General features: G+C 41.6%; 1 protein-coding gene across 17 annotated transcripts in view; it reads right to left on the minus strand.

Moving 5' to 3' along the window:
• Positions 1–16,018, minus strand: part of eya4 (EYA transcriptional coactivator and phosphatase 4) — a 526,724-nt gene that overhangs the window by 158,999 nt on the left and 351,707 nt on the right. For 14 of the 17 annotated variants that reach the window (XM_059645294.1, XM_048531657.2, XM_048531660.2 and 11 more), the window contains one exon: positions 10,755–10,823. The exons of the other annotated variants lie outside the window; for them this stretch is intronic. In XM_059645294.1, the coding sequence (XP_059501277.1) occupies positions 10,755–10,823 (69 nt within the window). The remainder of the gene's footprint in view (positions 1–10,754; positions 10,824–16,018) is intronic. 17 annotated transcript variants of the gene reach the window in all.

A 16,018-nucleotide genomic window follows, 5' to 3' on the forward strand; every position in this document is an offset into this window, starting at 1 on the left:
CTCTCTGGAGTTTCTTGTGGTCTTCAGAAGAGCAGTTGCAACACCAAGCTGTGATGCATCATCTAATTGCTATCATGCAAGAAACTAATCTTGTTTAAGACAAAAACCTCTTCCTGCTAGACCACCAAGTGATTTTCTTCAATCAGACTAAACCATGGAGGCCCAGTAGGGGCTTAAAGTTACCATAGGACAATGAGACTATTCTCTCATTACAGAGAGACACAACTGGTTGTGGTTTACCTTGAAAGTTTGAGAAGGACAGTCCTTCATGGTAACCTCAGCCAGTGTGAGAATTGAATCCATGCTGTTGGTATGTCTGCATCGCAAACTAGCAAATCCCTACCAGCAAAGAGGTGGGAGTCAGTAGATCTATCATATGGATTTTACCCTATGATAAGCTGTGGTTAGGATTGATCCTGCAACATACCTTAACTACTCATTATTCCAATCTAGATCAAAATACTTTCTAAATTTGTTTCTGTGTCATTGTCTTGAAAGTCAATCTCAAAATTTAGGTTATGCAATTGAAATAAATTTACATATTTTATAATTTTTCTCACTAAAACCATCTATAGATATTTTAATCAACCTGTTTAATGTATCATGATACATTTCTGGAGCAGGTGAAACTTGTACCCAGGCCGTCTGGCCCAGAGTAGGGACACTACCATTCCACCACTATGGTCCTTTTTAAAATATTATACACTTATGCCAAAAATATGTTAAGTGCGCTAAGCCTGATAATTAAGTATAAAACATTTTTAAACTAGTGTGGAGTATTCACTCATGTTTTTGAGGTTGAGATCCTGCTAAGCAACATTTGTACAAATGAGAGGGTTTTGATGCTGGTGTTACTATGATTGTAACATTGTATTTTATTTTAGCAAAACAAAGCCATTACTTCACTATTATTCAAGATAATAAAGTGTGAGGCTGGATGAACACAGCAGGCCAAGCAGCATCTCAGGAGCACAAAAGCTGACGTTTCGGGCCTAGACCCTTCATCAGAAAGGGGGATGGGGTGAGGGTTCTGGAATAAATAGGGAGAGAGGGGGAGGCGGACCAAAGATGGAGAGAAAAGAAGATAGGTGGAGAGGAGAGTGTAGGTGGGGAGGTAGGGAGGGGATAGGTCAGTCCAGGGAAGACGGACAGGTCAAGGAGGTGGGATGAGGTTAGTAGGTAGGAAATGGAGGTGCAGCTTAGGGTGGGAGGAAGGGATGGGTGAGAGGAAGAACAGGTTAGGGAGGCAGAGTTCACTATTAATTCAATGTTTTTTAGTTTTGAATCTACAGCGACACTGTCACAGTGTAAGGTCTGTTTTACATTTACAGCTTTCCAGACAATTTTGATTTCTAAAGTAATTATTGCCTTTTCTTAAAAGTAAAGATCATAATAAATGCACATAAATTTCATGTAATTGGAAATGTGTACTGAACCTTTGCATACCTTAGGCTCCCCTTAAGACACGGGGGAGGGAACTGTCCCAAAATATAACACTTGCTTTTCAAGACTGAACTGTTCAGTATGCTGCACGATTCAGTTTGACCACAGCACATAGTATAATAATGCTTGTATTTAAAAGTACAAGGTTTGAAAGTTCAGGATTTAACTGAGTGATTTGAAAAGTGACAAGGTGGTTTAAATCAACATTAAATATTTTTGTGGCAGTGAATGATCTCAGACAAAAGAGATTTTGTACATAAATCATTAAGGAATAATCTTTGTACAGTAAAGGACTACATACATCACTTTGAAGAAGAAATGGTCTGAAAAGTTTTCAATAGCATTTGGTGTGCATTTTTATGTTTACCTAGTCTATTTCATGAAGGGGATGGAATTTTATTAGTATTATTACTGCATGGTTTGCAGACTCATTACATTATTGCTCTTGATACATTTTTTTTGATGACCATCAGGCAAGATTTAAAAGGACCATGAGTTACTATGTTTCCTTGTCATTTTTTCCCTTTGTAAATCGTTCTGTTTTATGTTTGGTTTGCTAATGAAGATATTACAAAGATTAAAATTGCGCAATTCTACAGAATAACAATGCAGGGTAATGACATGTATTTGCCTAGTACCATTAGTGTAGCAAAAAATTCAAAGGTGTTTCACAGGAATATCATGAAGAAAAATTTGATACTCAGTCAAGTGGCCAATAGGAAGACAGATTTTAACACCTTAAGGTCTTAAAGAAGGAAGAGGAGGTAGATCGATGGATAGGATCATACAGTGAATTCCAGAACTCATTCCTCATTCCAGATAGGATGAGGCAAGGCTATTACCGAGCTACATAAAGAGATATTATGTCAGATTACCAATACTTGATCAAGAAGGAGGGGAGTCTGTTGAAGCTGTGTCGAAATTAGTGCATAAAAAGCAGAGTGCAGGAGAATATTTTTTATACACTGAAGGCTGTGGATTGTACTATCTGGTTTAGTGATTAAAGTAAAGGCAATGTCAACATTTGGGAATTGTTTCGATAGGAAGCTGAAGAAAAGGAGTATCTTGGATTTGGATTTAATAATGACTGAAGTGCAAACAAAGCAAGGGTATGTAAGAAAAATACTTTCTCATGCACCGAGTGGTTAAGGTATGCAATGCCCTGCTCAGAAGTTTGGTAGAGACAGTTTCAATTGAGGCATTCAAGAGGGAACTGGATGATTATTTGGATAGACATGGCATGCAGGGAGATGGAAAAAGGCAGGAGATTGGAACCAGGGAGAAACCAATACGGGCATAATGGGCTGAATGGCCTTCCTCACTGTAACAATTCTATAATTCTGTGCTTGGGTCTATGCATTTGTCAGATATTCTGGCATTTACTCACTTCCACAAGCCATAGGAGAATAACATTTCCTATCTCTGTGACTTCAGGTGGTTAGTGTCATCAAAAAAAAGGTAATTGTTAACCCAGGGCATAGAATGATCCAGTTTCTAATGTACACAAGTAGCTGTGATCTGAATTAGTTAAAATCTTGCCCAAATATGGCGGACCCTGAGTTTCAAGTTCCAATGAATTTGAAATTCAGTATGTTTTCTGGAAGCTGTCTTTCTGTCTCCAAGCAAGGTAACGGTTGTTGGGATAAAACCAGAATCTCAGGTTAGTAACCAGTTACACTTTATTTAAAATACCATGTTATCATGGTCCTGCCAAAATTACTAATGGAGGAGATTAAATGTCAGAACAGCAGGATACAGGAATCAGGACCAGACTCCTTCATCCTTCTCCATCATTTAATCAGGTTTCAGACCTCAATTCTGATTTCCTGCTTCATTCCCCAATCCCTCGATTCCTTAAAGTTCAAATGTCTCTCAATCCAAATGTGAGTGTGTTCAATGACTGACATTCCACCTTTAAGAGAAAACAACTTTTCGTCAATTCAGTCTACAACTATCTCTACCTTTTTACCCCGTGAATATGACCCCTCATCCTCGACCCTCTTGGTAGGCAAAGCAACTTCTCAGCATCAACCCTCAAGAATCCTGTATGTTTCAATGCAATTATCTCTTCTCAACTCCAGACAGTATTGGCCTAAAATGCTCAGTCTCTCATCATCAGAAAACCCTCTCATTCCTGGGGTCAATCTAGTTAAACATGCTGTACTACCTCCAATGCATATCCTTAGGTAAGTAGATGAGCTGCCCAGATGTGAAAACACAGTAAGTCTCTACTCCAATTTACCACTATCCATAACTTCTTTTGTCAGTCATGGGTTCATGAAATTTATGCTTCTCAATGTAATGCATTTTCTTTGATGGCTTCAAATTGTTTTGAAGTTTCCCATTGCTTATTAATTGTCACCTTTTATTCTGTTTTCCCAATCAACCTGATCAAGACATATGTAATTGGGTTTATTCCAAAAGATTTGTATTATATAACAGACTTAACAGGACATTTTAGTGCAGAACGAGCACTAAGCTCCATAAAATCCTTCGCAATGAGATTACTAATATCCCTTTCTTATGACATAGCCCAAGATTTAAAGTAGCCTTAATGCTAGTTGGTTCCATGAGATTTAATTCCAGGAAATCTATTGCAATGTATTCCATACAGCCCTCTGCTAGGATATATTTATCAAGTTGATTTATCAAACCACTGCAAAAATTAAGGAGTAAATACAACAAATGAGGCAGAACTTGGCACATTAACTATCTAAGATAATAGGAAGTGATTTCTGATGAAGGGTCTAGGCCCAAAACATCAGCCTTCCTGCTCCTATGACATTGCTTGGCCTGCTGTGTTCATCCAGCTCTACGCCTTGTTATCTCACATTAATTATCTATTCTGCCCAGTGGTGACCCTCTCACCTGGTTCTGGTCCCATCTTACCAAGCGTCATTTCCAGAATAACCTGCCACTCTGCAAATGTCCCAGAATTCAATGGGATCCCTTGTACGCATGCCATCATGCATCCTGACAGGCACTGCCAGTCTGGAGTTGCCCTGCATGGTTCCTGACATTTTCCCCAGACATGGCAGATAGGGGGAAATTGGTACCCATTTTTCAGGCACAATGTGGAGGTCCTGCTGGGCACAGTGGTGCAGAGGCAGGGCTTAGTTTTCCTCAGGACCAGCAGTTGAGCTCACGGTACCAGGTCATGCCAGCCTGGTCTGAGATTGCTACCCAAGTTTGTCCAGTTTTAGCTAGAGGAATGCGCAGCGCTGTAGGATGAATGTCAATGCCCTTCTCCTTTCTGCAAGTGTAAGTGGCACCATCTTCTCTCTCTAATACCACACTCTCGCTCTATCTCTGCTGCTGTACACACCTTCCACAAAGCTCATGCTTTACCACCCACGTTAATATCTGCAACATCTACCCTTTCTCGCTATTACCCCGCCCAACACCCGACACCAATGACTCTGCATGTCCTCTGCACTGCCTACCCATTTGCTCAGTACACCTCTCCACCTTCACCAAAACTAACAACTCTGCCACCCACTCCATCTCTCATTCCAGGAGGAAATCAGCCCCAAATAGAGCAGAATGACAGATGACAGGTGGTGGGATGTCTGGCATTTAGGTCTGCATGCCTTATGTGGACAGCATACTTACTCAGACTGGCCTGTGTAGCTGACTGACCAGGTCCAAGCCTCTGTACTGGAATCGAAAGCTGCCTTTGACTTACTGTGATGTGAACCCCTGCTCCAGGGCTATCACCATTGACTTCACTGATGCCTGCAGAAAGTGACAACAAGATTCCTAACTTTGTGTCTGCTCTAAATGGCAAGATAAGGCTAATGTAATATGAGCCTGGTAGCTCTGCCTGATGGAGCAAAGCACAAAGGAGCACTGCGAGGATGCTGTGAGCATTGAGATAGCTCTCACTCGCTCTGAGCGATATGACAGTGAGTGAAAGGCCCGGAGTTGCAGCCTGATCCAGGCTTTGAGCTGGGTTGTGTGTCCCTGAGTGCATAGTGTCCTTGCTGCAGTGTTACAGCACTGAAGTGCAGACGTGTCCTGCTAGCGGTTCAGGGATGTGCCATGAGGGTTTTCAGAGGCTGGCACATGTTGGATGGCAATGTCTGTGAAGATGGGACATGTGTGACCACTACTCACAAACTGTGACCTGAGGTACAGGTACCCAGTGTCCAACATGGAGGTCATTAGGAGCAGGCAGCAAGATGAATTCGCTAGCTAGACCTCAACAAGGTGTAGAGCTGGATGAACACAGCAGGCCAAGCAGCATCAGAGGAGCAGGAAAGCTGACGTTTCGGGCCTAAACCCTTCTTCAGAAATGGGGGAGGGGAGGGGGTTTCTGAAATAAATTGGGAGAGAGGGGAGGCGGACAAAAGACGGATAGAGGAGAAGATAGGTGAGGAGGAGGCAGACAGGTCAAAGAAGTGGGGATGGAGCCAGTAAAGGTGAATGTAGGTGGGGAGGTAGGGAGGGGATAGGTCAGTCCAGGGAGGATGGGGCGGGTCAAGGGGGTGGGATGAGGCTAGTAGGTAGGAGATGGGGGTGGGGCTTGAAATGGGAGGAAGTGATAGGTGGGAAGGAGGACAGGTTAGGGAGGCAGGGACGAGCTGGGCCTGTTTTGGGATGTGGTAGGGGGAGGGGAGATTTTGAAGCTTGTGGAGTCCACATTGATACCATTGGGCTGCAGGGTTCCCAAGCAGAATATGAGATGCTGTTCCTGCAACCTTTGGGTGGCATCATTGTGGCACTGCAGGAGGCCCAGGATGGACATGTCGTCTGAGGAATGGGAGGGGGTGTTGAAATGGTTTGTGACTGGGAGGTGCAGTTGTTTAGTGCGAACTGAGCTTAGATAATCTGCAAAGCAGTCCCCAAGCCTCCACTTGCTCTCCCCGATATAGAGGAGGCCACAACGGGAACAGCGGATGCAGTATACCACATTGGCAGATGTGCAGGTGAACATCTGCTTGATGTGGAAAGTCTTCTTGGGGCCTGGGATGGGGGTGAGGGAGGAGGTGTGGGGGCAGGTGTAGCACTTCCTGCGGCTGCAGGGAAAAGTGCCGGGTGTAGTGGGGTTGGAGGGGAGTGTGGAGCGAACAAGGGAGTCACGGAGAGAGTGGTCCCTCTGGAAGGCAGATTAGGGTGGGGAGGGAAAAATGTGTTTGGTGGTGGGGTCGGATTGTAGATGGCGGAAGTGTCGGAGGATGATGCGTTGGATCCAGAGGTTGGTGGGGTGGTATGTGAGGACGAGGGGAATTGTCTTTTGGTTGTTATTACGGGGAGAGGGTGTGAGGGATGAGTTGTGGGAAATGCAGGAGACATGGTCGAGGGCGTTCTCGACCACTGAGGGGGAGGTCCTGGTTTCATGCTGAATGTTCTCGACATCTAGCTTATTTGCTGAGTTATTTTAAGATAGAAAACTGAATATGAGTGAGTTGAGTTGGCCTGTCAACTTGATGCCTAACAAGCAATAACGTGGCTAACTGGCAACTTGCCACTGCCCAGTGAGAAACTCACCGTGCTGTTTGTAAAAAGCATAAAGGATGGAACTGGATGCTCTCAACGTTGAGATCAGCCCAGCAGGAATTCCCACCTCATTCCGCCTCAAATGTTGCCATATCCCACGTCATTCAGACCCCTCTATGATTCTACCCTACCTCTTGAAGTACAGCCTTTGAAGATTGAGGCTACTTCATTTTTAAAACCTGATCAGATAAAGTACCATATTTTAATATTTATTTTGTTTACCGTACTGCACTTAACCCTGTAATACCACAGGAAACATTTTCTGTCAAATTGCAATATCTTAACAAAAAAGGCAAATGTTGCAGCTTTGTTGCAAGTCAAATCTGCAGCTCTCTGAAAACCAGATTCTTATGCATGGAACAGTTTTTTAGTATCCCAGTCAGTGTCTGAGTATTAAAAGCAATCTTTCTAGATTGTGAAAGAACAAGCAGGTTTTTGGCTGTAAACTATCTTAAAACATTACTTGTGGGCAGCCGAGATGAGGTAGGATCCATCTTCTGTACATCCCTGTCCGGATCACTCCCAGCCCATCTGAGGGCCATGGCCTGGAGCTTAGCATTCACCCTTAATATTTGGTGATTTGCTGAGGATGGATTCTGGGTGCTCACAGCTCACCAATATTCTGTAAATGAAGCCTATTTATTCTGTGCTGACCTCTTCCACCACATGCATCATTGTCTACATTTGATTAGTGAGCAACCTGGCGCCAATTTTCACCTCTCATCTCTGATTAACGTCAATGCTTAAAATTCAAAAGCTACGCAGATCAAAAAAGGCTGACTCAATATAAGTTGTGGTAACATCTTCAAAGTAATCTACTTGCAAAATACAGATCATAAAATATAATGTTCGATGAGTTTTTATTGCAGGTCTCAGTGAAAATATGGGATTATTTTCATATCCAGTTTTGTGTCACTCTAAAGATCTGTGCGTCCTACAAAGACAAGGTAACAAGGTGCAATTTATTGGTCAATCTTCAGTAACTAAACAGTGCTACTGACAAACTGGGACTGGTGAGCTTACTTGGCTATAGTGTGATTTTGAATAATGTCAACAGCATGGTCTCAATTCCCATTTTGCTGTGGTAGACTTGGGGCCTGCCACCTTGTCTTGCCGCTGAGAGTTGTAGACAACAGCAAAAAAAAGACTAAGAAAACACATGAGGATGACAAGACCCACTGACTGTTGTCAAGTATAATGACCTCAAGCAGCAACTTGTTTGGCTACTCTGGGGAATACACTGGAATGTACGAAATATTGGCCCGAACATGCCCCTGATTACTTTGTTGAAATTAGGAGAAGTTTGAAGATTGGTGAGCAAGAGTATAACTCTTTTTACTCTATAGAATTCCAACAAACACAGGTATAGCCCCACTTTTCTGACAGTTTTATAGTCATTCACATCATTCAAATGCACAACAGCATTCAAGTTAAACATACTCCTGGTTTTTCTCAAAACATTTTAATCAGGTTCTCTGGTTCTTGGCAACTGCATGATGTCACTATTACTGCAGCTCAAGCTGTACATTACAGAATAAAAGTGGCCAACACAAAGGAACGAGCACTTGATTAAAAAACAAATGCGTGCAAATACTGGAAAACTTGAAATAAAAAAGAAAAGGTTGGAACTCAGCAAGTCAAGCTGCAACTATGGAGGGGATGGCAGAATGAACATTTCAGGCAAATAAATAAAAAAAGAAATCCCAAGAACTGTGGATGCTGGAAGTCTGAAACAAAAACAGAAATTGCTGGAGAAACTCAGAATATCTGGCAGCATCTGTGGAGAGAGAGCACAGTTAACATTTAGGTTCCTGTTCTGATGAAGGGTCACTGGACACTAGACCCAAAACATTGACGCTGCTTCCTCTACATATTGCTGCCAGACCTGCTGAGTTTCTCCAGCAATTTCTGGTTTTGTTACATGTTGATAAACTGATTAAAAAGTTATTGACAATGAATCGTTATCTCATTTTTCTCTTTCCATAGCTACTGCCTGACTTTGACTCTGCATCATTAGGTCTTTTGGTGTCACTAAAAGAAAAAAAATGTTAACAAAGAATCAAATACTTGTGATCTAGCTGGATTTATGAGATATCCTGGGAAAAGCAATTCAGTTTTTGTTGTAAAGAATGGATTTAATTAAGAAAGTAGAAATAATGATTTTAAAATGCTTCATCATTTAAGAGCAGACTTGAACACTACAATCACCAGCAAACATTCCCACTTTTTTCTCAATATGATGATTAACTGTAGGCTCTGATGAAAGGTTATTGACTTGAAATGCTAGATCTGGGGGTAATGTCTGAAGCCTGCAAGAATGGGAAATAAGGTGGGCAGGGGTCTGAATTAAGCTGGAGACTTCCTGATGGTGGGTTGAGATACAGAGATTAAATCAGTGGTGTGCCATGCCTCATGTTGTCCTGTTTTTTAAATTATAATACACTCAGATACCATGAGTACTCATCAGGAAAAGATATCTTTAAAAACGGTACTTGCTATCACAATGAAGTCAGTTGTATGATCAGAATCTCATGGTGTCTGCTGTACATTCATTCAAGAGATGGTGTGCGCTACTCAGCTCGCTACAGCTGTGTCTGAGGTCAATGGTTTTCCATGTCGAATTGTGCAGCATGGGGAAGGGGAGCAGAAGAATGCCAGCTTGCATCGAGGCTTGTGGTTGGCCAGGGGAAATTGATGATGAGGATTGGAACTTTGGGGACTGTCACGTGATTCAAAGAAGGATTTAGGGTGAGTTTGAAGCATGGAAGTGTGGAAGACAGAGGGGCTTCACATCCAATTATAGTTGGAACAGTCCTACATTGTAAGAAAATGTAGGGCCTAATGGATGGTGACAGTCTGTCCCCAAGTGGATCAAATTCAATGTGTTAGCTAGTAAAAGCTTTACAACGTTTTGTGTTCACCTACAATATCTTTAATCTTCACTGATATTGGATAATGTTCTTTATAATGTATTGAAAGCCTGCAGCTTTGGTTATATCCCACAAAGAGTGATATGTACAACAGTGGACACTGACATGAACACTCATGAAGACTGAATGCAAAACTTATCCTGATTTTTAATACATGCAAACAATGAGACATACCACGACATTCAGCTCTCTGACTAAGCTGGTTCCAACAAATGATGATGGCGCACACACATGAATGAAGTGAAACTAAAGTGATGTCAAATACTTAGAAGGGAACCCCAGACACTTTCGTGCTCGGAGTAAGTCTTATGTCAATAGCAATGCTTGGGCAAGAAAGTTGTGGCAGTTTAGAAGGGGGTCCCCGTTGGGCCAACTTACAGATTGAGCTGCCAGCTGGTAGCAACTTGCACCACTGAAAAGCTTCCTCATCTGTCAGGTGAACCTATGTGTCTTCTAGTCACACCTCCTGCACTTTACCTTTGATTGTAGCCGAATGAAACCCAGCAAAAGCATGAGAGTACAAGTAACACACACTTCTTGTTCTGCCATTGCGAATGGTGCACTGCAGATATGATTCTGCCCCTTGTTTCTCTCTCCACAGCAGCTGCTTGATTCACTGAGTACTTCCAACTTACATTGTTTTCAAAACACTGACTTAAATTTCTTGCAAAATGGGGCTGTGAACAATTCATCAGGAATTTCAAGTTCAGTTTCAAGTCTGAGCAAAGCCCATAAACATGCTGTTACTATCAAGTTCCATGGTAATTCTGAATTGCAACCATTTTATTACATGTTCAAATTTTCAGAGAACACGGAAAACAGAAGCACTGCACTCATAATCCACACTAACACGCACATGCACTGTACCATAATCTGCCATACTTGTTGCAGAGGCAGGGGTGCTGCAACCTAGTAACCAGTCTGCAGTGTTTAAAATAGTCATGGTGTCTCCTGAAGGGGGAAAAGTCAGAATCACATTTAGTTTGAGATTTCAGTAACATTTTATTCCTTATCATGATACTAATCCATTTCATCATGCAAATTGCAAGCATACAAAAAAGTGATCGAATATATTAAATGAGCACATTTACAGGTAACGGAAATGTCCACTCCCTACAGTAGAGCACTGCGGTGGAGTTACAACTTTTTTTTTGGCATAATGAATCACCCAGTAGAAGCACAGACCATCACTGCAGGTGACACTAAAACAACTATGAATCATTAGCTCATCAGGCCTATTAAGTGGCAAATATTCAAGAAAAATAAATGACAGATAAATCATTACAGAAAACAGGGGAGGTGGTGATGTAGCGGCAATGTCACTAGACTAGTAATCCATAACCCAGAGCTAATATTCTGAGGACATGGGTTCAAATATCACCACGGCAGATAGATGAAATCTGAGATAATGGGAACTGCAGATGCTGGAGAGTCCACGATAATAAAATGTGAGGCTGGAGGAACACAGCAGGCCAAGCAGCATCTCAGGAGCACAAAAGCTGATGTTTCAGGTCTAGACCCTTCATCAGAGAAGGGGATGGGGTGAGGGTTCTGGAATAAATAGGAAGAGAGGGGGAAGGCGGACCGAAGATGGAGAGAAAAGAAGACAGGTGGAGAGGAGCGTATAGGTGTGGAGGTAGGGAGGGGCTAGGTCAGTCCAAGGAAGATGGACATGTCTAGGAGGTGGGATGAGGTTAGTAGGTAGGAGACGGAGGTGTGGCTTGGGGTGGGAGGAAAGGATAGGTGAGAGGAAGAACAGGTTAGGGAGGCAGAGACAGGCTGGACTGGTTTTGGGATCTGGAATAACCACCGCATCCCAAAACAAGCCCAGTTCGTCCCCTCCCCCCAATGCACCACACAACCAGCCCAGCTCCTCCCCCCCACCCACTGCATCCCAAAACCAGTCCAGCCTGTCTCTGCCTCCCTAACCTGTTCTTCCTCTCACCCATCCCTTCCTCCCACCCCAAGCCGCACCTCCATTTCCTACCTACTAACCTCATCCCACCTCCTTGACCTGTCCATCTTCCCTGGACTGACCTATCCCCTCCCTACCTCCACACCTATACTCTCCTCTCCACCTGTCTTCTTTTCTCTCCATCTTCGGTCCGCCTCCCCCTCTCTCCCTATTTATTCCAGAACCCTCACCCCATCCCCCTCTCTGATGAAGGGTCTTGGCCCGAAACGTCAGCTTTTGTGCTCCTGAGATGCTGCTTGGCCTGCTGTGTTCATCCAGCCTCACTTTATTATCTTAGATGAAATCTGAATTCACTTCCAAAAAATTTAGTTTCATGGTGACCACGTTAATTGTCATAAAAAACGTATCAGATTCACTGATGTCCTCCAGGAAAGGAATTCTGCCATTCTTATCTGGCCTACATGTGAATGCAGACCCACAACAATGCAGTTGACTCTAAATGGCCCTCTAGGCAGTTAGGGAAGCCAGCCTAACCAGCAACATCCACATCCCATGAATGAATAAAACAAGATTTGAGATATTGTAATGCAAATACACTGAGCATATTTGCTTACTGAAGGCCCCAGCTATCCCTGCCCTGCGCATTCATTAGTGTAAGAGGTTTAATTTAGCTAAATAAATATCTACATGTAGGTCAGCTAAGCCACAGAAATTATGTCAACCACATCTAAATAAGGTATCCAAGAAACAGGATGCTTCCCCTCGGTACCACCACCTGTTGGTTTTTCTTGGCCTTGCTGCATCTTAGGGAATCCAACAAATATCTTTGGAACCATTTTTTGTTGCCTCTGGCAATTTGGCAAACAAATTGATAGGTGATGTGTGGAGAGTGAATTGCGAGGGTCGACCAGAACAAACAGTTTGAAAAATCACTGAAGCCCAAACCTAATTCTGACACCAGCTAATTGGTTAATATTTAATTTCTTACAAAAATAAATAATGATTAATAACAAGTCTGCATAAAATAAAATCACGGTTAAGTACGAATGCTCATTAAGCAATCTCCTATTTACTAGCTTGTAAGGCTGAATTATCCTCTTTCCTATGTTATTCTAGTTCAGTTCACCCTAGGTATCTAAAAGTTACAAATCATTGCTAATACAGACGAAGTTACTGCACACTAATCCTATTTTGAAGAGTGGGTGCAAAAATGATTTACATATACACTAATAGATGCAACTAGTTAATAGTATACTATCAGCAACAGCAATCACTAGTGGGATATTTATTGTCTCATTCATTACATTAAAACAGGAAATTAGAATGACCCCTTGGGTCAAAGGCAAACAAACGTTAAAGAAAAAGGAAAAAGTAATTAAAACTCGTAAATCACAGTTCTGCAAACCCCATCACACGTACTACAATATATTCTCCTCCTCAAGAAAAAAAGAGGGATCATTTGAGAATAAGATCAGGAAATGGCAGCAGGATTGATTTACAATGACACTGGATATTACATAATTTACAGAAAAACCCTCAGTTTTGGAGTTTTCCCAAATCCAGTAGCTAAACTTATAATGGTCTCTGGGCTTTCCCCACACAATCAAGATAAAGAGAAACTAAAGTCCACAAAGAAACAGAAATAGGTGTGTCAGCATTTGAGGAAGAGAAAATATATTCATGTGCTTAATAGATGATGTGACTATTTATATACACAGAATGTGAAAATCAATGGGAAAAAAGAGCAATTTTATTTCTACATGATAGGTCATTCAAATCAATGGAACTTTACCAATAAAAAGAATTAAGTAGTATTCCAATCAGAGTTTGAAGAATGTCAAATTAAATGCGCAAAATAAACACTAAGGATCAGATGAACATCAGATGAATCAAAATGTTGTACATATTGTTACTTTCTGTCTCAGTCCATGTACATTTGGAATTATTTGTGTTTTCAGTAGATAGATTCTTTTCACATATGCAAACCATTCATTTCGTATGCTATCGTCCTTTCATCTGAAAATATAGGATTGGAAGTTGTCATTACCAGCCAATCAAACCTGGGGTAAGGTGAACTGAAAAAGCCAGCAATTAGTTGATCAGAAGTCCCCTGTGACCAGTATTAATTGTGCATCGTTAGGAAACTTAGATATAGAAATTAATAGCTAAGTACAATAGAAGGGTTAACACATAGTAGCAAGAAACTGGATTGGTTGAGACATACCTCCCCTAAACTTGAGACCTGTTTAAAAGTTACAAATAAAGGACAGGGCTACAAAGAAAATGTATAAAACAGAAGTCCTTTACCCCACAGAGACAGGATTGTGGTAAACAGGCAGAGAGGAAATCGTTTTAAAATCATGAAAATCATGCATAATGTTGCAAGAAACTAAACACTGTAAATACCGTGGAGAACTGAAACAAAAATAGGCATGATTATTATGAAATGTGCAACATGGAAGAACTGATTAACCTTAGAAAGAACACGGCTGCAGCAGAATGTGCTGACCGTAGACTTTTCTGATTTCACATCGAATTATATAGGAATAGTTTCAGGTGACTTGCAGTCACATGTTAATCAGGATCCCAGAGTACTTAAGATTAAACCTTAAAAATGTGTGGGACAAACTATAACTGGGGAGACAGTCTCTTCATGAGTCCTGTGTACATACTTGTATAATAAACAGTTGTCTTGTTTGGACCCTCAGCCGTCTGGCTCTATGTCATTCAGACATTACAACATACATAATCAAAGGTTATTGTGGAAAAGAATAGCTCATGGTGTAGGGGATAAATATATTGGCATGGACAGAAGTTGGGCTAGTTAATAGGAAACAGAAAATAGGCATGAAAGGATGGATGTGGGGAAATTGAGAACTGGCGTCACTTAAAAAAAATGGATTTTCCCATTTAAGACTGAGACAAGGAGAAAATTATCTGAGCGTCTCTAGTCTTTGGAACACCCTTTGTGAAAAGGAGGAGGAAGCAAAGTCATGTATACTTTTAATGTAAAGGTAGGTAGATTCTTGACAAAGGGTGAAAGGTATCCAGAAGGCTGGAGCGTGAAAATAATCAGATCCGCTGTAATCTCATTGAATGGCATTGAGGGGCTGAGCAGCCTACTCCTGTTCCCAAGTTGAATGTTTGTCTTGTCCTCAGGCAACAGAAAATCAGACGAGCTGATGGCTTTTGAAAGTTGTAGTCTTAAAGGCAACACTTTTGCTTGTTTCTTAAAGATGGCATATAAAGCAAAGAAGCTGCTAAAGTCAACTCAAACAGTAATTTTCTGCAAAAAACATAATAATTTTGAAGCATGCCCAGCAATTTCTTTATTTAAAGGACAATTTGTTTATAACTGCTTGAAGAGTTGCCACAGTTTCTTTGTGCATTAAACTCTTTGCTCCTACTTAATATCTTAAGTGGCTTTGTTTAGCCTTTGCTTGTCAGAATCACCAATGTTTGGAAGTAATGAAGGGAGCAGGTTTGAAACAGTGATAAGATCTACGTAAATGAAAGAATTATAGTGAGATTCCTGCACGTAGGACGCAGTTACAGTAATAGACAGCAGGGACACTTGGCCTGATTGTGCCAACTGATAATGCTCATTTATGTTCCGTATCTTTGAAACAAGTTTCCAGTTTGTTCACATGCTGCCAGTGGAGGTCACTTTGTTACTATACAGTAAACAGAGAGCAGGAGAGAGTGCCTCTACTATTAAATCAGCATTCCCTTAATTCACTCAATCTCCACCTGCCTCCGGTCTGCTGTGGGATCAAGGTCAGGAGCAGATCCAATAATGAGTCAGTTTGTTGACTGCATCTAAAATGCACTGCTCCTTGGCATTACTGTAGGTATGAGTTGGATAGATTTCAGTTCACAAATTTGCATATTGCATCTGGGTTAGATTTATTGGATCCTGTAATTTTGTACTGAAGTCAGACTTGAAATACTTACAACCATTCCAGGGTACATTTATTTTTGGCTTGAAAGACAGTACACTCCAAAAATTCAGAAAACTCACTGACTGAAAGTGAAAAGGTATGTTTCTTTTCTGGAAAGTGTTCTTGGCCCTTCGGAAAATTAATCTTGTTTCTTCAGCATTCGTATTTACCTTTGGTAAGTTCTGAATGCGCTTTGGTTGCAAACAGCACTTTTGTGTACTTTAGGTTGTGCCTTCTGCAAAAATGGCATGGAATGCTGGGTATATTCATGGCTTAACTCATGAAGTCCT

This window comes from Stegostoma tigrinum, chromosome 4 (assembly GCF_030684315.1).
Source record: "Stegostoma tigrinum isolate sSteTig4 chromosome 4, sSteTig4.hap1, whole genome shotgun sequence".
Taxonomy (NCBI): Eukaryota; Metazoa; Chordata; class Chondrichthyes; order Orectolobiformes; family Stegostomatidae; genus Stegostoma; species Stegostoma tigrinum.